Source organism: Cydia fagiglandana, chromosome 1 (genome assembly GCF_963556715.1).
Source record: "Cydia fagiglandana chromosome 1, ilCydFagi1.1, whole genome shotgun sequence".
Lineage (NCBI taxonomy): Eukaryota > Metazoa > Arthropoda > Insecta > Lepidoptera > Tortricidae > Cydia > Cydia fagiglandana.
In genome coordinates this window covers 1,592,417-1,617,181 of record NC_085932.1, presented here as the reverse complement: position 1 = coordinate 1,617,181, position 24,765 = coordinate 1,592,417, and the positions used below count along the sequence as shown (strand labels likewise).

At 38.0% G+C, this 24,765-nt stretch overlaps 1 protein-coding gene across 1 annotated transcript; it reads right to left on the bottom strand.

The window, feature by feature from the left end:
* Positions 1–447: 447 nt before the first annotated feature.
* Positions 448–15,136, bottom strand: LOC134671076 (acyl-CoA Delta-9 desaturase-like). Its single transcript, XM_063528886.1, has 4 exons — positions 14,919–15,136; positions 12,936–13,066; positions 2,895–3,100; positions 448–1,726 (listed from the first exon to the last, which is right to left on the bottom strand). The coding sequence occupies exons 1-4, from the start codon at positions 15,130–15,132 to the stop codon at positions 1,228–1,230; spliced, it is 1,050 nt and encodes a 349-aa protein (XP_063384956.1). The 5' UTR covers positions 15,133–15,136; the 3' UTR covers positions 448–1,227.
* Between the last annotated feature and the right edge of the window lie 9,629 nt (positions 15,137–24,765).

The following is a 24,765-nucleotide window of genomic DNA, read 5'->3' as shown; positions in this document are numbered from 1 at the left end:
TGGAAACCGTGGACTGGAAATTTGCGTGCAGTTGGCGTGCAATTCCCATACAAATTGCAGTTGGGTTGCAGTCCGTCTGTATCGGCCCTTAGGGTGTCCGTTGGCTGACGCGGTTGAGCGGGTTAACGGAAAATAGTATTATCGCCACTTGCACCATCCCATCCCACTAACCCAGTGTTAACCAGTTAAGCCGTTAACCCAGTGTTAAATTGTACTGGTGCAAGAGGCCCTTAGCAGCGCAAACTGAGGTTGAGAAATGCGACCTACCGAGAACATCCGGACATATGAAAGCATTTTTGCGCAAGCTGAAAGAGACCTTCGCTGACGCTCGGTCATTTAGAAACTCAGAATGAGGGGGAGGGGATCAAAAATCTAGATTCGTGTGACGTAATTTATGGATGACCCCAAAGTAGTCCTAAGGAAAATAAAATTAATAATAAATATAGATCTTTCAGAACGTATTTATTGAGCACAATACCTAAAACTAATGTTTCACAGCTATCAACATTACGTGCAGATAATTATACATTCAATGTTAATTAATATTTGGTAACTCCTAATCCTAAATAAATAAACTAAACATTATCAACAAATAGTTATCACAAATCGTCACAATAATTAATAGCAAAGTGTAAACAGCTACTCTACACTAGTTTAAAAACATTTAAACTGTGAGTCATACTAACACTATTTAACTATGTATAAAATCAAATATATAAACAAATGCATATACAGCTTAAAAACAAATGCCAACCGATAGGTAAATATATGGAAATGTTTTTTTTTAATAATTTAAATATTTGTAGTCGCTTGATGCCTTTCTAAATGGTCAATTAAAATCTCGCAGTGTTACATAATGATGGAGTCGAAAGGACCAAAACGTTTCGGCCTCGTTGATGAAAAAAAATATATTTTTTATAGTTAAATGGTGCTAAACAGCAGATACACCTACACTAAGCTAATCTTCACATCACAATACAGACTTCTTGTAGGGTAGACCGAGGTGAATCAGATCACAGGGTGAATCGGATCATCATGAAAAATCCGTCGATATCTGAAATATTTCATTGATTTGAGTGCTTTAAAATAGCGCTGTACATGTCTTCTGTTACCCTACGACGCCAGCCTTACGCAATATTTTCAATATCATCAACTTTTTTAGTCTGACCCGAATCGCCCTGTGATCCGATTTCCTCGATCTACTATATGTCAACCGATCTAATCAGTTCATTCAGTCTTGTCGGGGTTGACAATGGTCGCCGCCACCTTCTGGTCCGCCGGCGCGTCGTCCCAGCCCCAAGCATGGTGGCTACCATCACCGGTTCTCTTCACTCGCTTCTCCACAATATCAGGGGAAACTGACTTAAGATCATACGCCCATCCGATTTTAGACATACCATCAATGAAGAGCTTAGAAAGATTGAGAGAATAGCCTCCCAACTCAGCAGTTTTATAGTCCCAAGGGAAAGTGTGATGGTAATTATGGAAGCCTTCGCCAAAAACGACCAGGGATACAGGCTTGGTCTCGACAGGGTTGATGTTTTTGTCGTAGGGACGGTCTCCCCACTTGTGGGCGGCGGAGTTGACCAGCCAGGTGACGTTGAGGACGTAGCAGTAGCGGAAGATGGCGCAGACGAAGTAGGCGTTCCACAGCGACTCGCCCCAGAGAGTGGGGATGTATGAGGGTAGGACGAAGCAGAAGAGCGGCATCAGGGTCAGGTAGTATCTGGAAAAATAAGTATTTTGTCAAAATTTTCATTTTCGTAACAAGTTTTTATCGCTGACTATACTTTTCTTTTAACAGGCAACATCTCGAGACAATTCTAACAAATCAAAACACAATTACGTAGCGTTATTTTATCACATAGTTCATATGGCTACTTTCTGTGCCCATCATCAGATCAGCTCGATGGTAACATAATAATGCATTATCACCAAACTAACCCATACGCATTATGCAAGTAGGTATGTACTCGTATGTCGAGTAAAGGGAGGTGAGTCTAACCTAATAGAGTTAGACCGAGAAAAGTCTGCAGCGATTTTGGATAGCCCAAGCAGTGCAAAGTGGTATTTTAAACGTCTAGGTATCTATCAAAATCGCTGTAAACTTTTCTTGGTCTAACTCTAGCTTGCAAGATTTGACTCTAACATTTATAAAGATAGAATTTACTTAATAATTATGATTTTACGCGCCTACCCGAAACAATTAGGATCCAACAACTAATTAGAACATAAAAGCGTTGTGTTAAAACAAACACGTTTTGTATCGAAAATGTGATATTCAAAATTAATTTACCTGCCATTCAATTATGACTAGGCATCAAAATATTGTTTAGGTACCTAATTGTTTACCTATCCTTTAAAGTTACGAGAAGGGCTTGATATGTTTTGATTATACTTAAATATTGATGTTTTAAGCCAAGGTAACGTTATTTGAGTAATTCAACTTACGTTAAACCGATTTAAAAGAATCAAAAGGGATATCAAGTAGACTATATTTTTGTATGTTTGTTACGATGCGAGCCCGTCAGAGAAATTGAATTTTCGATATATTATTACGTAGGTATAAACAAATTTACGATTTCTAAAAAAAAAACAGAGTGCCCCCTCTAACTTGGAGGTCGCTAATTCGAATCTCAACTCACATTTTCTGAGATTCAGAAACCCATGGGAACGTCACTTTAGTCTTCGCTTTCTTCTGTGAATGCTTTCACACTTATACGCAGCCAATGTGCGAGAAGAAGACAGACACATTACTTACTTCTTCTGGAAGTGCAGCACGGGATCGGCCAGTAAGTCGCTCATATCAATGGTGTGTTCCTTGGCCTTGATCTGCGGATGCTTTCGCACCAATAGCCAGCCAACGTGCGAGAAGAAGACTGACAATTACTTACTTCTTCTGGAAGCGCAGCACGGGATCGGCCAGTAAGTCGCTCATATCAATGGTATGACCCTTGGCCTTGATCTGTGGATGCTTTCGCACCAATAGCCAGCCAACGTGCGAGAAGAAGAAGCCGCGAGTGGCATTGTGGGGGTCGGCGTCGGTCTCGGAGTACTTGTGGTGCATGCGGTGGTCACGCGCCCAGTCCAGCACAGAATCCTGGAACAATTGCATGTGTTTTTTTTATTTTGGTACTCAAAAAAAGTTATACAGTATTATTTTAGATACAGGTTCAGGGGAGCAATTTCGACTGCGGGAAAATTTCAACTACTTAATCAAAATATCTTACATGTTTTACAATATCAACTAGAGTGCCATAAGAGCGCGGCGCGCTCATTCTTTCTTCCGTGGTGTGTTATTTAAAAGAACTCTCGATTTTTACGGAAAAACCAGCGTTTTTTCCGTGAACACTACAAAATGCAATTAGTGTACTTTATTAAGAAAATCGGGTAAAAATCAAGGTAACATAATACTTTAAGCAAGACGTTGAGCGAGACAACGCTATGCACGTGTAGCGATATCCCGCTCGCAAACCGGCTGTAATATTTGTAAATAAATGAATTCATAAGCGGTTGCATGCTTCCGCCGAAGTTACTCAACATTCTTCATTCCATATTGCAGTTTTTGTCGTAATCAAGGTACATAACCCATCAATAATTATTACCTTTTTGTAGGTGTTTTCAATGTTTGATTTAGGTTTTTTTTTTCTATGTTGTATCATTTGTGTGAGTTAATCGGTCCTCGCTAGAAATACGGGCGGCCGGTTGCTCTTTGTCGGATAGAAGCAGATATGTGATGTGTCTAGTAGGTGTATATATTCCGTTGGGGCAGGTGGGCAGCGAATACGCGTGGCCTTGTCCTAAGTTTCCAGGTCTTTAATTACAGTAGGGTACTATTAGCACATTTGTTCAGATGTGTTTCTAATGCGAGTTCATACATTTGCTACTGCAAGTAAGTTTAGTAGCAAGTAGTATATAAATATATGACGCAAATGACGCAATAAACCCTAATCAATGTGTAAAGGCCCCAGTGTGGAGCGAAGTCACACTTAAGGTGAGGTATGCCCGGGGAAAATTTTCAGATTCTGTCAAATTACCCCATTTCACACACAAGCACGCGTCACGCACACTACCTCACTTTACCGGGACAGGTCAGTGACCCATCCTGTTTTTTTTAAGATGCAAATGAGAGTATTTTGAGTTTCGTCTTAACCACTAGCCTCCTTTGAGGAAGAGAAACTCTAAAAAAGTTCCATTGAAAGAAGGAAGACAAAACAATATATTTTATCTTGCTCTCCTTGTCTGTTCATGTCACATGTGACGTACTTAAATGTAAATTAACTAAATAATCGAATTCATTAGATACTCGAACTAAATAAACCGAATAAATACAGAAGTCGTCAAATGAAAAACGTTATTTAGGTACTACTCTAATCAATAGGGCTTTCGATAAGGCACAAATCAATTCAATGACAATTTCATTAAAATCATATGTGTATTCCGATGATGTTATTATTATATAACTTACCTTAGCTTAGCTTCAGTTTGTATATATATTTAGTTATACTACCTAGCTACTAAGAAAAAATTGCATGCTTCTTCAAGTGAAATGTAGGGGAGAGCGGGGACAAAAGTAACTGCGGGTGGAAAGTAACTATTGCTCTGTAGGTTTATCTAATAGACAAAATACCACTCCGCTGCTATTAAGTGATAGACAGTGGTGCCCCCTTCACTCAGTCAGCGCATTCAGTCGAAACGGTCGCCACGTGCTATTAGGTTGTGTGAGAGGACGCAACGTGATTTTTCGAATCTAAAGTACGTTTTTTGACTTTTAGTTATTTGATGTTTATGTTGTATTAAAATTCATACATTTTCTGAATATTTGCATATCCCCCAGTGGCATTGTCTGGCTCCCAGTCTCTATGGTGGCGGGGAGCCGGGAGACGGACAGTCATAACAAGCCGTTGAATGGCGGCGCCTCAGATTTAACGGTGGCTTGAGGTTGAGTGGCGCGGCCAATTTAGAAAAATATACGTCTAATGGCGTGGCCTCCATGGGTGGTCATCGCGAATTTGGCGTGTGTTAGAAATATGACCATTTCTTTAAAAATATGTATGAATGATATTAATTATGTATCATTGAATTCAGCATAAAATGGCTTATTTGATTGTATACCAATGAATTTCATTATATTTATGTGAATTATGCTGGACTTGATCAAATCTCATAATACCAATTTTTTTTTCTTTCATGTATAAAAATACGTATAATTAGGAAATAAAACAATTGATTGTAGAAAAAGCAGCCTTTATGACAAAACATTACATTTAACACGATTCACACAGTTTATTTCACTTTTTATCACTGCGTATTCCATTTGTATACCTTTGTAAGGACAATGTTTTTAGCAAATAAATTTCTGGTTTCTAAATGTTCGCGGCTCGAGAGTCGGGTTCCGTAACTCAAAAAGAAAAAACGGAACCCTTATAGGATCACTCGTGCGTCTGTCTATCCGTTTGTCACAGCCAATTTGCTCCAAAACTACTGGACCAATTAAGTTGAAATTTGGTATACATATGGAAGTCTGCTACCCAAAGACGGACATGTAATATAAACAAATGAATTTTAAGTATAGGCGGCTATTTTAAGGGGAATATGAGTAAATTAGAAAACCAAGTTTTGCAAACCATATCGTGTTACATTATAAAAGGGCTTATTTTGAGGATCTATATATTTTTTTTATAATTTTATATGAAACAGTTTAAAAGTTATTTAAGAAAATAGGCAAAAAATGACCGTCCCCCCCTCCCTCTTATCTCCGATAAAATTGGGTCTAAAATTTTGAAAAAAAATACACAACCTTCTATCTCTAGATGACAGGAAAACCTATTAGAAATCTAGAGTCCAGCGTGAGTCGGACTTAAGAAAAAAAACGCGGTTGGGCTGTTTTAGGGACACAACCGCAATTGTTTACGTGAAACGTGGTGCGGACAGCTAGTGCGAAGGTTGATGGCCAAGCTCTGCGTTGGGCCGAAGGCCTGACGCATCCGAGAGAGGTGCACCTCCACGCAAGGTCGAAGCATGAGCTTTAGGAGGTTAGTGCTCAAACAGAACAAATAATTGGTTTAAGTACGAGTAGCTAAGTGAGAAGGCTGAACTGCCGTATATCGCGACCATCGAATTTCGCAAATTGCGGGGATTTTTCTTTTACACCAATGAAACCGTAGGTAATTAGAGTGACAGAGAGAAATGCCAGCAATTTGCGAACTTCGATTGCCGCGGTTATAGCCCTGTTATCTTGAATTAACAGAGATACGCCTAACAATGAAAAAAAATGTAGGCACTATGCTTAACATAATACTTGAACAAAAAAAAATGGGTAACTAACTATCCTAAGATAGCCAGCTGTGTGTGGACAAATTGAATAAACAGTTGAATGTACTTATCTTATCTTATTGTTTTCGGGGGCCCTTGCGGATACACTTCGACCCATAGGGATCTTTTGTGCAGTTACCCCCTAGAAGAGATCCGTCAACTACTCAAGAGCTTTTCCCACCATATCCATGTGTCGGATGATGGAGCTCATGGGTAGCGTTTTAAAGTCCTTTGGTTCCAGGTATCCTGCTCCAAAGTCCTTCATTCTTTGTCTGGCGAGGGCGTGACATTCACACATTAAGTGTCTTACTGTCTCTTCCTCTTCGCCACACATACGACAATCGGTGTTGTCAGAGTGTCCCATCTTGGCCAGAAATCCTTTGACCCCGTAGTGGCCAGTAAACACCCCCGTTATGATTTGGAGTTGTCTTTTGCTAAGTTTCCAAAGCTTTTTGCTCCAGCCGGAGTATATTCCTTGCATAAAGTGCTTTGCATGCTTTAGACCCGTCAGACTATCCCATTCTTCCTGGTGTTTGGTCTTGGTATGGTCTTTAATAGCCGTTGTGATGGTTCCCTGTGAGAGCCCCACGAATGGTTCCGGACCTATAAGGTTACTTACAGATCCGGCTCTGGCGAGTTCATCTGCATTTTCATTGCCTATGAATCCCTCGTGCCCTGGGATCCATACCAGTTGCACCCTGTTTTGCCTTCCAAGCTGGTTCAGAGCTTGGACGCCATTATATACCAGTCTAGAGTCCACTCTGGGAGCTTCGAGCGCTTTGAGAGCGGCCTGACTGTCGCTGAGTATATAGATATTCTTCCCTTGGGTTCGCCTAACTATATTCTCATGAACACAGGCAATTATAGCGAATGTCTCGGCTTGGAAGACAGTGGCGTAATTGCCCATGCTTATGCTACTACTAAAGTCATTTGCATAAATGCCTGCCCCCGTACCAGATTCTGTCTTAGACCCATCTGTGTACCATATAATGTCGTTTTCATCAGAGATTGGTGCTTCAAGACCTTCGGTCCACTCAGCCCTTGTTGGAATTTTAACGTTAAAATTCTTATGGAACACAAACTTGGGTTGCATCTTATCGCAGCCCATGTTCGTAATCCTTTTCATGAAATTGTCGCATTCCATGTTTGTGTGTTTGGTCTTTGGCTTGCTATCGCTCCAGAGTCCTGTTAGGGTCAACCTGTGTAGCGATTTCCGCGCCTCAGATTGTATCACTAGGTGTAGCGGCGAGAGGTCTAGCAGTACCTCCATCGCCGCTGTTGGCGTCGTTCTAAACGCACCAGTAATAGCCATGCATGCCGTTCTTTGTATTTTCATAAGGGCATCCCTGCATGTGCTCTTTAGTGTCCTTGGCCACCATGCCAGGCATCCGTCATATCACAGAATATCATTGAACGAAAAACTTTGTTTTATTTTATAGTAAATTAGTATAACACTCGATACATAGGCAATCACAAACCAGGCACCGCAGTGGTTTTGGGCTGTAAGCCTCGTAGGCCAGTATGTATAATGTATATCTCGGCCTCACAAGCCGCAAAAACTCGCTGAGGCTAGACCATAGCCGTTTATTTATTCTTGATTGCATGAAGGTTTGCAGAACAGCACGTAACCGCATTATACATCTATCTTAGACGGACCTCACAGCAACAAAATAGGTGTACCACTGCACGATTTTCAAGTAGTACACGAAATATTTACATAATGTTCCGTATTAATAGGTAATATTTGAAGATCAAAAGTTCTCTAACATAAATACAAGATCACAACATTGTCATCACAGTTCATTGACGTTGACGTACAAAAGTACGTCAAATAGGTATGCAATATTAATACCAGCATAATGAAAATTAATTCCAATCAATAAGTATGAGTCTTCAAACTTTTTTCATTCTAAGCCGGGTTTCAAGGAGCAAATTACTTAAATGATATTGGAATCGTATTGTTTTAAGATAGTTTACTGCGTTTTTCAACCATTATGCCCCAACAAATCAAATCTAAGATGAGACTCGAGCTCCATGTGATGATAATTATTTACCCTGTTTTTTTAAATACTATTTGTCTACTGGTATACTTTTTCGTATATGTATATGACTTAATGTCGAAATAAATGCCAAAATCAACTGTCATTTTAATTAAATTCGCGATACGTGTGCTTTGATCCGAGCCCAGCGGGCATCTGATCAAAGAAGTTGCGTGCACGGAACCGCTGATATCATATTTTCGAACTTATTTAGTGAATGTGAAATTAAAAAAAAAAGTAATCCTGGTAGTCGTTCAAGCATACAATTGCGCGTACATAGAAGCAGTTTTCATATTTCTATCTTTTGTGCACAAATTGTTACGAATCTTTAAAGTCCGTTTTAGACCTATGTTCGTGATCGTTTTCTATCGAGCAAAAGTCAAAAACTTAGGATTCTAATCACTCCACTCACTAGAAAAAGCCCTCAAGTTTGCTAATTGAATGTATGGCAGCCGTATTGTGATCCAAAAAAGAGCTACGGCTTTTAAAAAACTCCGTTTTCTGAACTCACTGCACCTTAAGGATGACTCACGTTAGACCGGGCCGTGTCCGACCCGGAGCTTCCGGCGCATCGTTTTCTATAAAAACCGGGCAAGTGCGAGTCGGACTCGCGCACAAAGGGTTCCGTAACATAATGCAAAAAAAAAAACGGTCACCCATCCAAGTACTGACCACTCCCGACGTTGCTTAACTTTGGTCAAAAATCACGTTTGTTGTATGGGAGCCCCATTTAAATCTTTATTTTATTCTGTTTTTAGTATTTGTTGTTATAGCGGCAACAGAAATACATCATCTGTGAAAATTTCAACTGTCTAGCTATCATGGTTCGTGAGATTACAGCCTGGTGACAGACGGACGGACGGACGGACGGACAGACGGACAGACGGACAGACGGACAGACGGACAGACGGACGGACGGACGGACGGACGGACGGACGGACAGCGAAGTCTTAGTAATAGGGTCCCGTTTTACCCTTTGGGTACGGAACCCTAAAAAGCATCACGGAACACTGCCCGGTCTAACGTGAGTTAATTGTCCTTTAACCGTATGCAACATTTACCCGTATTGACCTTACTTAATCATAAAAGTCATGTGTAAGACACATAATACACGACAATCACACCGATAACAGGCGACGATCACATTCGAGTGACCTTTCGGCGTGACTCTCATGTGAAAGGAAATGTATGTACCGTCCTCCACACTGTTAACTGTAGGTACATCAGTGGACCTTATGCCTTTTGTAATAAGGTCCACCGATGTACAGTTAAGAGTGTCGCTTTTCGTACGTTGTGATTGAAAACACGTCAGATGATTAATTGTCGAGGGGTCAGGCGTGGTAGGCGCGTGCTGATAAAATAACGAACGGCTGAAAACGTGACGTCTCATCTCGGTTAAGTCGGAGTCACGTGCCAACGTCGTCTTTTCATATTGTCCGATCCGATATCGGACGTCGGATGACCTGGACAACAACAGCTGCTAGAAAATACCCTATGGCATCAAGATTCAAGACGTTTTTTTTATTCAAAATTGGCATTAAAATTTACTTTTGAACAAACGATAAAAAACATAGTTTTTTTCTTTTGGAATGTACCTACCTACATCGCTAATCTTTTGTCATGTCATTATCGATAATGACAAGAAATTGATACACGTAATTAATTTATCGGCAACTTTGCTCGAAAGTTAATGAAAATTGCGTAATTTATCACATGGGTAAAAATCGGAAACAAAATAATTTACATGGAGAACGAAATTTCCCATTTCAATTTTCCATTTCCAAAATGGGAACTTCCCTTATTTTTATTATAATACTCGAGAAATTTCTAAGAACTACACAAACATTTTGGTAGCTAAATATTGTTCCGAAACTGTAATTATTCATACTATCCACTCAATGTTTTGTGACCTTCAAATATTATCAAAAAATGTCACACAATCAATATCATTGGCATCAGGTTAACAAGAATTATATCAAGTAAGAGATAGAAGTTCAGTTGAGAACATACATCGGGGTTTTGGGTGCGGGAATGATTTACACTAGCCAAAAAGTAGATAAGAACTGTAGAGAAACATAAACTACCTATTTTGACATTTCTAACCATATTTGGAGCTATACTTACTGCTTCTTTTTAATTCATAGTCTGGTAATTAATTTACAATAAACAAAGTTATAAATATGTATGGTATCCATGTATGTATGGTTAAGAAACAGTTCCATTATACGGGACTGAGCACGACACGACTCAACAATAAGGCGGTCGTCACACTGCTCCGCATCTCGCAGCGGCGTCCGTTGATGCGTTTTTTAACTTTGTATGTAGAATCTTGATTTTGTATAGAAAAAACGCATGGTACGACACACTGGCTCCGCGTCGACGCGCGGAGGAGCGAGACGCACGGCGACTCGCGCGCTCGGACGGAGACGCGGTGCGTGCCGCAGGGTATGTCACACCGAGCTCCGCAGTGCCGTACGGGTTTTAGTGCAAGAAGGACGTAGGCGCAATGGATATCGACGTCGATAAGTATATTTTTAAAATTGAAAGTCGTCCAGCAATTAGGAATATTAAATGCGACGAATATTTTGCTTAGGAAATAATTAAATGACGCGGTTGACATACGGGTGCAATAAAAAAAAATTTCTTTGTGTTGCCTTAAATCTTGGTAATCTCTAGGAAAAAAACATTTATAGGTCTGGTTTGTAAATAGTTGTACCCATGCAGTGTCTTCTGCGTTTTATGACTCAATTGTACATAAAACAAACTGAAAGTATCACTGCAGCGTTCTGATTAAGTTCCGTTTCCATTTTATCGACAAATAGGGACTGTTTTCACCTTAACATCCGAATGTGAAATGAACGCGAGACGGAAGTAACGCGGGACGTCGCGCATCGCAGCTCCGGACGGAGATGCGGAAAAAACTCGGACGTTGGTGCGTTGTCCCCGCATGCGAGTCCGTTGCTCCGCGTCTCGCAACGAGACGCGGTGGCAGTGTGACAACCGCCTAAAGGATTCATTTGTTAATTAATAATTTCAGCATCGCATCACGTATTTCCGTGGTTCGTTAGCATACGAAAAATGTACTTTAACGAGGTAAATCATGAAATTATCGATGCGTTTAACAAGGAGGTGAATTCAAGTAAATGGTTTACATTTACGGTATTTCATAATATGTATTTTAAAAGAAAATATTTCACTTCTATCAGAGTTCGTACACTTTTATAGGTGTAACCATGGTGTAAAATAAAGGTGACAGTCAATTTTCAACGACAGCTGCATTACTGTTCATTTTACTATGGAAATTGACAATAACAGCAACGCGTTCAGTACTAGTAGTGCAGCTGCAGTCAGAAATGGAATGTTACCATTAGTCAAACTGGGAACAGAAAAAATCCGCGGGCAAAAACAAATGACGCTGTACCCGAATTACTTAGCCATGATAAGACACGATTTTTAAGAGGCGGCTTGTTGTTACGCAAGCAAATATGTACCGAGATTTTAAGGCGATGTGAGGGCCGGGCCTATAGGCAAGATGACAGTCGTTCGCAGAGATACGAAACAAAACGCTATCTGGCTCTATCACACTAATAACAAGAGTGATAGAGAGACAAGCGTTTCGTTCGTTTTCTGCGAACGATTGTCATTTTAACTAGGCCCCCCGGTTGCAGCTCGCTAAGCACTGAGCGGAGCAGAGAGCCATGCATGCCCGGGATCGAAAATATTTTTCTTTTATTGTTATTTGATTGGTCTTTTTTAGTAATTCTTAATAAAAAAATTGTAATTGCTCATCAATACTCTTCTCACCGAAAACATAAAACTGCGCATTTTACGAAGCAATTTTCGTATTTTTCGATAAAGTGCAAAAAATGTTACTAATTTCTACTAGTGCGTGCGTTCGTAATTTAAGTTTAATACTTGGTAGTAATTAATTAGTATTCAAAAGTTTCCAATTTCAGCCTATTTATAGCAGACTTGTATAGACAGAAAACATCCCTAATTATGTATTAAATTATGTAGTCTAGAATTTATAATTGGACCAAACACATTTTGATCATTATTTCAAATTAGTAGCTTTCATATCTAGAATTTAATTGCGTCAAACAAAGCGCCTACAAGAAATTAATTCAATTTAATATAGGAAAATATAATGATTCTATAAATTCAGCGATAGAAGTTTTCCCAATAACGGGTACTATTTCTACGAATTAAATCTTTCGTTCTTGTGAAATTTCGCAACTTTATTATGGGCACTACCGCGCTCTGTAAGACGCCCTAAATGTACGGTCGGTGCCCCAAGTCCCCAAGTACCCAAGTTGCCATACTAATTGTATAGAAAAGTGGGTACTTAATGTTAAAGAACCGACAACTAGTTACCAGTTGATGATATGATTCGAGTACACCAGAATGGAGGATAGCATGAAAATGAAAAATAAGAAACAGTTAGGTATCATTCGCGCGTGTATTTCGTTTACTTTTCCATATATTGGCGCGCGTATTTTCTGTATACGGAATATACCTACATATTACCGAGACGCATGGACGAATGATAATCAAAAGACATCATTTTGAATGTTTACTGACCTGGAAGGCGATTGTGTTGAACATTGTGAGCAGTATCCTCAGAGGCAGGCGCGCCTTGTACGACTTGTGGGCCCATAACCTGTGCGCTCCCGCCGTGATGCCGAGGCCGGACATTATGTATAATAGAACCGCTGGAAATAAACAAAAAAATATATAAGTATTTATTTCTCTTGTGGTAGGTATAGCAGATGAAAGTCAAAATACACGAATTATCCTTAAAGGATGTCACACGCTAGAACGTGGCCAAAGCGTGCGACGCTTCGTTTTCTATAGAAAGCATCACGTGGTCACCGGTCACCTGTCATAAAAAATGAAGTGACGAACGATTCGACCCGGTCTCGAATAATCCAAATGAAAATTACAATTTTGGGAAAAAATATCAGTTACATATGTCATTCTGATATCAGTGTAGGTACGTTCGAATTCGCCTGTATGATTCGAATTCTGACACGCCGGCCCACAGTTCTATCAACTGAGCGTGCTAAACAAAACTTTAGTAATCAAATTGAAAGACTAATCAATTATAAATGTAATCAATTTAAGAAGTCAACAAAAACAGCTCAGGTATCGGATACCGATAAATCCTATAATAACATATTTTTAAGCTTTTAGTTCAAGGGGCATTTGATAATGTTATTTGGGTAGATTTGATCGAAAATATCCGTCTAAAAATAGGAATAATATTATTTTTGTGCGCATGTAGGTATGTACAAAACCCAAATAGCTTCTTAACCTTTACCTACATTTCTAATAATATCTAAAGACCAACCAACCCCCGCATAACTTACTTCAAAAATGAAGGAATCTTATTGGATATTTTTAGTAGGTCGTGGTACTAGTATCCCTACGTGCGCACTTACTACACTGTCCGTATGATAGCTACGTGTCCTCGCGTTAAATCTCTCCTAACACCCTTTTACAGCCATAGGTAACGTTGGTAAACTCATTCAACTTTATACCTTAACCTCGTGCAATAAAGTTTAAGTTCAAACTGGTTTTTCAATGTTAATAACGGCTGTTTTATATGGTGGGATAGAAATTGGACCTGTAGATGAAATACAATTACTTATTCTATGCTCGTAGCCGAGGAAGTTTTTATTTAGGATGAAATCGAAAAAGTAATCAGAACCCATTCTGGAATTAGCAATTACAGTGGAATTACTTATAAATTAGTTATAAAATCATTTTCTAAATAACGCGCGTAACATTCAAAATTCCAATAAATATTTTTATTTATGTGATCTTTATAAATTGTTGATATCGCGAATATATATTTGAGGTTCAAACAACTTTGTAGTGATTCACAGTTACCGGTCCAGAGTTTGAATCCAACCAAGGAAATAAGTTTTTGTACCTAGAGTGAAACCTCTTGGACTTACCTATATATCTTTGTGTAGGTAAGTCTACAACGATTTTGATGGCATATATACGCAGTGCAAGTGTTACTTTCATACATCGGGGTTTTCGGTGCGGGAATGTTTTACACTATCCAAATAATAGGTAAAAACTGTAAACAACGATACTAATTTAACATTTCTAAGCACATTTGGACCTTACTACGTACGTGTAATTCATATTTTGGTAATTAATTTCTAATAAACAAAGTTATAAATACACGAAATCATTCCCGCACCGAAAACCCCGATGTAGGGGAGACAGAGGTGAGTTGTGACAGAGGAGAGTCGTGACATCGTCGATTTTTTGGAATCTATTAACTAGAAACTAGGTCGCCATAGCGCGCGATTGTTAGTTCAAGTTACGAGCTAACAAACGCATACTGTTGCGGCCTAGTTTCTAGTTAATAGATTCCAAAAAATCGACGATGTCACAACTCACCTCAGTCTCCCCTATGGTTATTTTATACCTCAAACTTCTATGAAATTTTGAAGTATAAATTACACTTGCACTGCGTGTACTATCATAATCGTTGCAGACTTCTCTTGGTCTACATAACTCTACATTTGTCTTATATTAAACACTCACTGAAAATCCTGGTGATCCACATAGCCTTAGTAAAGAACAGGTATCCTCCATACAGCGCCCCGATATGCAGGAATACGAACAGGGTGACATTCCTCCACACAATCTGCAGTTTCCTCTTCTCGGCCTCCGGGGCGGGGGTGGCCACGTCTTTGTCCTCGGTCACCGCGTCGGACTCGTCCAGCACCCAGGCCGGGGGTTGCCCTTGAGGCGGCATTGTGCTGGGAAAAAAGGATAATTGAATAAAAAGAAAATTAACATTAAAAAAAGTTAAAAATATATTGTACCTACTCTGCAGGTAAGCCTCAGGGGCTCTTTGGCAAATCCATACAACATAAATTTACAGTTATATTATAGTGACATAAAAAATACATAGCGACATTTTTAAATACAACAGACAATTTAAAAGCACGAACAGGCGCGCAACAGGCGTTGGATAACGCATTTAATTTGCTACGCAATATGTTTTTACATGGCTGTTGTGACTGTTAAATATGCATGGCAGAAATTTAATGTGCATTTTGCGATTCTCGAAAACGTTTACATGTTTTTGGAATAAAAATAAACGAAATCGGATAGAGAGGTCTCGAGCAGCTATCTTATAGCTCCTCTACACGATGGGCTAACGCCGGCCACTCTAAGGGACGCATTTATGCGTTAGAGGGAGCAAGTGATATTGCTATCTCATTCTACCGCATGCTTGCGTCCCTTGGAGTGGCCGGCGCTGGTCCATCGTGTAGAGGAGCCATTAATTAATAAATATAAATACACACGTACGTCTTCAAGAGTCCGTCATACTCTTTATTTAACTATTAATTCAATATAAAAATGGCAACAACTAAATTACAAACTAAAACAAAGATTAGTTATTATAAACCATGATGACGGCAAACTAGCGTACAGCCCGTCTGGCATTGCAATTGCTAACACGTTACCCACCTAAAATTTTAAAGTATCTATGAATGAATATTGTTCCAGAAATAGTCTTCAAATACTTAAATATTTATCACAAAGCAAAGAGAAAGTCAATCTACATCTACTTTGCACTTTAAACTACATACGTCAATGCATGAACAACATATTTATACACGAAGGATAAAGATCTATAGGTAATTATTTTTAAAATAATCTTCTCTTTTGATTTCAAAGGCATTTCATTACGTAGAAATAACAGTGATTGATGTCGATAACAGTGTTTTTATTTTTTTATTTATACGTTAATCGGGCTTAGTTTTATCGACGTGCGAATTGATAAGCACAAAAACGTGCGACAAATAACTTTCTTATCAGTTTAATTTTCACGCGACCGTCCATAGAGATATTCGTTAGATCTCGTTTCTTCTTCTTCCTGGCGTTATCCCGGCATTTTGTCATGGCTCATGGGAGCCTGGGGTCCGCTTGACAACTAATCGCATGATTTGACGTAGGCACTAGTTTTTACGAAAGCGACTGCCATCTGACCTTCCAACCCAGAGGGGAAACTAGGCCTTACCGCGATTTCTTTGCGTGGCAAACAAGTACATCCATTCCACACCAATTTTGGTGTCTAGCCATAAGCCGCGCATGACGCTTCCGCCACCTAGCGGTCATATCTGTCCTAATCGTAACAGACGCGTTTTGTTAGAGAGTGAATCTTCTGTACCTAGTACTAATATTTATTCTGTGCCTACGTTGACCCAAATGTGTACTCGAACATGAAGCGAGCATAATGGATATCAATACAATAGGTTCCTTTTCTCAACATTTCACATGTGCCAAAGGGAAAAGAGATTAATCTGCGTGAACGTATTTATTAACCAACTACTTGCGCTCCAAAAGAGTAAACGCTTATAAAGGGCAACTAGAAAGTGAATTTATAATAAAAGTTTGTTTTCTTTTGTATCATTTGCAATAAATCATCGGACGTAAAAGTTAGTGAGAAATAGGTAAATATAGTTTTTTGTGACGTTCTTCCAACTCGATAAAAGTAGTCCGGTCTTTACCGGGTACACCTTACTGTATCGTCCGATATACACCTACTACTCTATGTGGTTTAAATCAAGTCAAAAATTTGGATAAGGGTGAAAAAACTATTGATTATTGATTTTGGAGTGTTTTAGTGGTACCTACCTAATTTTAAGATATTTTATCTGAACTACAGTCCTCTAGCGTATCCATCTGTCAAGTTTACTTCAAGTTCCGCCTCTAGGGGAGAGGTAAAGAACTTAGGGGGTGAATTATGATAAAATTTTAACATTTCATTTCTGACCGCAGCTGCACTACTGGTACTGGACGCGTCGGTGTTATTGTCAATTACCATAGTAAAATGAACGGTAGTGCAGCTGTCATTGGAAATGGACTGTCACCTTTAGCCGCTTACTGACACAGACCGAATACCACGCGGGCGAAGCCGCGGGCACAGCTAGTTTCCCATAATTGTCATGTGGTAATTTCCTGTTCTATACACAAAGGGTCGTAATTTATTATTATTGTCATTTAGATGAACCTGTAGGTCATTACTTTTTACACAATTTGAATAATACCGCCTGGTATTATTTATTAAAATTGCTCAGTACGTTGCATTTTAATTTGCAATTTAATTGCACTTAAATGAGACCTTTTAATATATGGCTTAACGCTGGCTAAAGGATGACTCACGTTAGACCGGGCCGCGTCCGGGCCGGAGCTTCCGGCACATCGTTTTCTATGGAAAGCATCACGTGATCGCTTGTCATGTCATAGAAAAGTAATCCGGAAGCTCCGGTCCGGACACGGCCCGGTCTAACGTGAGTCATCCTTTATCAGCTAAAAGGTTTTTATTTTTACTTAATCGATCAACCCCGAAATCGCATAAAAGAATTGCTTGTCCTATTTAAAAACCCCAGTCTTGACTGTTATTTGTGTTTGTATTAGAATTGCTAAATACCAAACTGTTATTTCTGTCCTAATTGGTAAAGTGTATTAATAATTTTATACAGTCAAGACTCAAGAATTATTATCAATTAGAATTAATTGGCATTAATACAGACTTTAATATCGCAACTGGGAGTCTGGCTTCTCAAACTGTGCAATTCAATTCCAATTTAGGTCTATTTGAACGCTGCAAAGGAAACCATTGATGTTGTGAAACCAATCTGAGCTCGATTTCAATGGAAGTTGGAATAAATTGCATCTAAGAGTTAATAGAGTATTTTATACATAAGAGTGGCAAAGTAAACTGATGCTAATTTTGAGTTCAGTTCTCATGCGGGCTCAAAATTGACTTTTAAGTGTTGATTTTATATTATAAATATTTAATAACGTTGGTTTTAATTTGTTTTTAAAGTTAGTATGAAAAAACACTCGTGTGATCCTTTTATGAAACTCATTTCATTAGTTTCGTAAACCCACACTCGTATTTTAATGCCTTTCATTATGTAGCAGTCACATAAATGACTATTACTTAGAAATAGTAAAACATACTGGATTGCATGATAACCGGATGGACAATAGAACTACCGTAATATGGGGTAAATAGACTGATTATACTTTTATCTTTTATTACGGGTACTTAGGTACACGATGACGTCAAAAGAAAATCGATGCTTTAACTTGCCTACGAATATAGTGAGAAATTAGGCTTTAAAGTCCGTTAAATTATGATGTCCACAGCAAAATCTACCAGACTAGTCTATGTTGACCTTAAAAATCATACTAGAAACGTTTTTGACCCAAGTAGCGGGGTAATTTTGTGCGTTTAGACATTCTGATCAATTTCAATTTACTTCGCCAAAAGCAAAAATGTGTTTACATGTTTATGTCTTTGATTGGTCGATGGCAATGATTGCACATTAATCACCATGCCTGCGAAATATCACGTAGTTCTGATTAATAGACTTGTTGCTCTAAATTACTAATTACCTACGATGTAGATACATACTTAAAAGCGTCTACTGTCTCGCTGTAATTACATCTAATCACCGAAACGCGCAAAATTACCTGCTACTTGGCTCTAGCAATGTGCAAATTGCAGAACATTGACAAATTTCTGGAAACTTTCATAAGAATTTTCTAATGCAAGTTTCCACTTAGAAAGTTCTCGTTCATATAATATGAACAATGAATGATTAAATCATATTCCCTAGTGCTTAGAAAACTGAAATCAAGTTTTATGGCAGTTTTAGGTTCCTGAAACTGATGTTTCCTAATATGGTTGGCTCCAGGGGGCAGTCACTTAACCTATTGAGTGATATTGATAATTCTTTGCACCTGATTGTACCCATTAAAATCAATGCATTCCAAAAATGCCTAAGTGGCGTCAGAACACACCTGTTCGGTGTTCTAATTAAGCGATTACACTTAATCGATCATTACAAAGCGCCAATCATTTGCAATAATAATGGATACCTACTGGGAGATAGTCACGTACTCAGTTGGGAAAGTTTATAGATCACGTGATGTTTTGCGACCTTTGTACAGTCGCCATCAGATATATCTGAGCGGTCACGGCGCTCACAAATATCTATACACGCCTCTATTGTCAAGGCACTAGAGTGCGTGTTCAGATATTGTGAACACCTCGGCCGCTCCGATATATCTGATGGCGACTGTACTCCAATCAGAGCTATTAAGGATGATCACAAGAATTGGAGGACTATTCATAAAGACGCACAGCCTAGCCGCCACCATACAATCGAAGTTACGCTTTTTATTTTAAAACGACATTCTAAAATAACAAGAAACGACATAATAAAATGTTCGAGTATTAGGTACTATAGGTACCATCGGCCGTAAAAATGCATAGCGACTTTATCAATGAATTCATTCATAATTTCTCCATATAATTTCGCAGCTCACTACATCAGTTTCGTTACTTAATAAATGAGTTGTATGGAAGGTACGATAAACGTATCATTAATAAGTTAAACTCGCTTATAACTTGATATTTATTAAGCTTAAATTATATTGCAGACAAGTTTTGGCAAAGCTCGCCTAAAACTTATTAGGTATAAATGAGTTTACTTCTATGTAACAATATGGAGTACTCTTGGTTTTATACACCGTGTTTTTATTGAATTCCGTAAACTTCGGGGTATGGTTAAGTACGTTTAAGAGAACTAAATGGCATAGTTAATTTTGAAAAAAAAAAATTGTTTTGCTTTTTTTATAAAAAAAATTAAGTTTAAAAAGTAATTAAATGTAGCATATAGCGTTGTTGTAACACGGGCATTACATTTAACTCATTCAAACAATTGAAATCTGTGACATATCAATGTCATTTTGAAAATCGATCGACCGACATTGTACTTAAGTTTAGTAGCAAATGTATGAACTCTTTCTAAACACTAATCAATATGTATACCGGCCCTAAGGTAAGTGTACACGCTTGTAGAGGCCTTATAGGAAAAAAATAAATTATTGATTATCTCCGAAATAGAGTTAGTTAGAATATCGGTATCTTTGAGAAAGTTACTTAATTTAAGCTCAGGAATGCACCCTTGAAATTAACGGAAATAAAAAAAAACACGGTGTATAAGTATAAACCAACCATGTACTCGCTCTATTTTCTTTGTATAGGTAACAAAATCTAGCAAAAAAATCTAGTACCAGACTAGGTATTTTATGTAAATGCCACTTCTCAAGTAATTTAAATAAGCATAGTCTGTTTAAAATGTGAGCGTCACTTCTATCGTATGGGGGCGGCTTATAGCGCGAGGTTCGTGTAACTCTAAAGTGACCCAATTTTGTGTGTAACTATGACGAAGCCTGTGGATTGATATTGTATTTAATATTACTATTTGTTACGTAAGTACCTAAATAATCTTTGTAATTAAATATCACTCACACTGCACTGCACAAATGCATGTGATTGAAGAAGCCTTTGAGGTTCGGATTCGAGATCATTCTTTCTCTAGAACTTCACAGCTGTCAGAGGTTTTCCAATCAATTCAAAGAAATGTTGATTTTCTTCATAGACAAATCACTTTAATAGACTTTTTTTTTGTCTCAAAATGAGGAGACCATTTAATTCTGCGTAACAAGCTTTGTTTCGTACAACAGATTCAAAGACAATTTCTAAAGTAGCTTAAATCATACTTATAGAGCTTAAATTGTATTAATTAAATTGTATTATTTAAATTGTATTAATTACTCGTAATGCATGTTAATTATAAGATGTAATAATGTTTTGAAAAGATGTGTCCCGCCGAGTTTGTTGCCGGTCCCATATTGGGATACCCTCCTCCAATTGAAGGGGGATTTAAATCTTCTCGGGGCAGAGGTGTACGGTTGGAGCCGGTAAAGGTTTATTTGACGTTCATAAGCGCATTGTAATATGCCTACTTGAATAAACTATTTTTTTATCTTTATCTTTTATCTAACTGGAGATCACTTGTTTATTTAGTCTTTTCGCTTACAAATAAATATTATGATATCATTTACTAGATGAAAATATGAATAAGTTTAAAATAAAGATAAACACGGGTCTAATTTAATTATTACCTAGTGAGAAAGAATAAATTTATTTTATTACGTACTTAATTAATTAAATAGACAGCGCCCCTTGCACCATCCCTTAACCCGGGGTTAAACGTTAACCCAGTATCTAATTGGACTGGTAACCAAGGTAACTCCACGTTTAACCGGTTAACCCCGGGTTAGTGGGATGCTGGGTTGGTGCAAGTGGCGCTAAAAGGTATAAGAAAAAGCTGGGTTAACTCAGGCTTAAGCCTACAATTAGTTTAACTTTCTCATGAATCTCAGTATCTAAATTCGAATTTATGAAAAGTAACAAAATAGCGCAAAATGGCAACGATTTATCTTTTGACCACCAAAGACGTCAACTGACGCGCGCGGCTACGGACCAATATGAACCTTAGTGCATTGTAACAAGGTTCACATTGATGCGCCGCGCACTCAAAGGGTTGTAGTTTTTTGTGATGACAAGTCACGTAAAGGTCGAATCTTTCTTAGGTCTTACAGCAACAGTAGGTATTCCTAAATATGAACAATATACATTTCCACTCGGCCCTGCCTCTAATACTTATAAATAAACATACTAAATCTGGCTAATCTAGCAAAATTGCAGGCAATATAAAAACGGATTATCGTAGACCCCATATTTAGGTGAAATATTACAAATGTAAATCAAGGGACAATGCTTTAAATGGTGCCTTTTAAGGTTATAAATCCTAAGGTTTCTTAAGTGAAGTTAAATTATTAACTAGTTGTTTCCTCCGCTAAGGTTTATTAATTGAAGTTAAGTTAATTATTGAATTGAATATCTAAATAGAATCGGACGTTACTTTGCGGAGACCTTTTCCGCGAAGCCTAACGAAAACGAACCACTTTCTGTGTCTCTATCACTCTTACATATTTGTGCGCTAGAGAGACAGATAGCGTTTCGCTGTCGTAGCGCAAACGATTGGCATCTTGGCTAGGCACCCTGGAGATTCAAGCGTCTAATAGGCAACACGGTGATGGTATTACATAAAGGAACATTAAGGTAAGTAAGTTTAGGTATGTCCCATAGACATTGTATAACCAAAATACTGACTTTAATAACAATTACCACCTTACATTATCAATCTTATTAATTATAATAATCACTGTATTCTCAGTGCAATCATTTAACTATCCGAAACCGAAAGATTATTGTATTTTTAGAGGACAATCCGGTCAAAACGTAATGGTGATAGCAAGTTTGGATTGCAGCTTCACAATACGTGAATGTGTGCGTGCTCCGTCGCGTGATCTACAGATGGCGCGATATGGATCAACCAATAACAATAACGTATGTCATCGTTACATGGTTACTACATACGAGTATATGACCTTACTCTTTTGAGGGAATTATCAATTGACCGATACGCGTCATATTTTGTTAACTGCTCGGCTAACAAGAAATCAACTTCTCTTTGCGAGAAATTCTGGCCATTTCGTATAATGATCATTTTAATAAGAATATTAAAAAGAATTAATTAAATTAATGAATGGACTGAGAGTCACACGAACGGCCATACAATGGAAGTTATTCTCTTTTTAAAACAACTTCCTGAAATGACATGAAACTTGGCATGGATGGATCTATGTCTAGTATTAGTTTTCGTTGGTAAGTACGGATTGTAATAGGTAGGTACAAACAAAAAAGAGAGAGTACTTAAACCTTTTAAATACAAATCTTCTATCCGGTTTATTTTATTTGTAGGTATTACAATGTTAGCAACATAGTTATAGGTATGTTACTTAACTCATCATAGCAAGTTTCATGTTTTTTCAGCTTCTCGTTTTAAAATGTGAGCTTTGGCTTAAAGGGCTGGCACCCAGGGCATAAACTTCCATTAATAATCAAAAAATGACACAATTCTAAGGATTGACAGGGCAAGCTATGCTGGCGCCGATAAAACTGTTTGGCGGAGGGTCTGCTTTGTAACACCCTTAAAAATGGAGTCTTTTACTCTACCTATAGTTAAAATACATTTTATCCGACATAAATTTTATAACATGCATAATTTCGTCTTTCTCGTGCCATATTTCTCGCAAAAGAGAACTAAACGAGTGGACACAATTACCTATAGGCGTTCGATTTAACTGTAGTCTTAAATCGGTACGATTTCTCGTTTGTGTGTATCCATTACATGGCCAATAAGATTCCTGCCTATCCTTACTTTTCGTAAGATCGGGGGTCTCGTAACAATGGCTCGACTTTATATTGGTGTTATCTGATCGCTAATACGCCGACGGCTTATCGGTTTTGTCTTAACGGGCTTCGACCCCCGCGGCCTGTCTGAGATAGGGAATATAAGGGCCCTTGTTGAATATTTGTATGCAGGTAAAGTATACATTCCTACGAACGATATTGTAAGAGATAACTTTTAGTAGTTTTTGTAAGTTACTCTAATTTAGACCGGGAGTTTTTTAGGGTTCCGTACCCAAAGGGTAAAAATGGGAGCCTATTACTAAGACTCCGTTATCCGTCTGTCTGTCACCAGGCTGTATCTCAAGAACCGTGATAGCTAGACACTTGAAATTTTCACAGATTATGTATTTCTGCCGCTATAACAACAAATACTAAAAACAGAATATAAAAAATATATTAGTGGGTCTCCCATACAACAAACGTGATTTTTTTGCCGTCTTTGCGTAATACCTACTAATTAATTTACCCAAATTATTTACCGTAAAATGACAAACCACACACTCAACAATACGTCCTGCAGGTTTGTATATACCCGAAATCGTCATTATCTTTGTCCTTATATTTTAAATTCGTATCCCTCCATACTTTTTTGTGCGTGATGTTATTTATTACTGCCCCTTCTAAAAGAGCGGCAAAGTTGACAAACACGCTTCTTTGCATAGAAAGGAAAGAAAATATTACATACAGTATTTTCATTATATACAGTATTTTCCTGAATACATTAAGGTCAGTGGCCTTAAACTGAAAATATTCCTCATCTTATACGTGATAGCGAGAGGTTAAACAAAACGTGTAGGTAGGTAATAAAGTTACTGTTATATGTAAATGTTTACCTAGATTTTTTTCTAGTTTTTCTTTTTCTTCTTACCTTAGATAGTTTTTGTTAATTCTTTAACGCATTAAAGATAGCGACAATATACTCTTATGTGATTTTGCAACGAGCGGGCAAGTGGTTTCTACAGCTAGTGCTGATTAGAATCCTGAGCGAAAAGGGTTTTTTAATAAATACTTGCAGTAAAATAGAATTTGTCCTCTTTTTGTATGTATAAAGTAAGTAGGTACCTATTATTGTAAATATGTAGTTTATTAACCCTGCTCTGCTACAATTAAAAAGTGATGCTGCTTTAAATCCTGTAATTGTATATCTCATCGTTTCATATCTTATTAAACTTTTTTGACTATTTATATTTTAAG

Bases quoted from the DNA above. Each gene is read 5' to 3' on its own strand.
- LOC134671076 (XM_063528886.1), bottom strand. From the start codon at position 15,132: ATGCCGCCTCAAGGGCAACCCCCGGCCTGGGTGCTGGACGAGTCCGAC. The intron at 13,067-14,918 runs GTGAGTGTTTAA...GTTTATTTCCAG, and splicing joins GTGGATCACCAGGATTTTCA to CGGTTCTATTATACATAATG. The intron at 3,101-12,935 runs GTCAGTAAACAT...CAATTGTTCCAG, and splicing joins TCAACACAATCGCCTTCCAG to GATTCTGTGCTGGACTGGGC.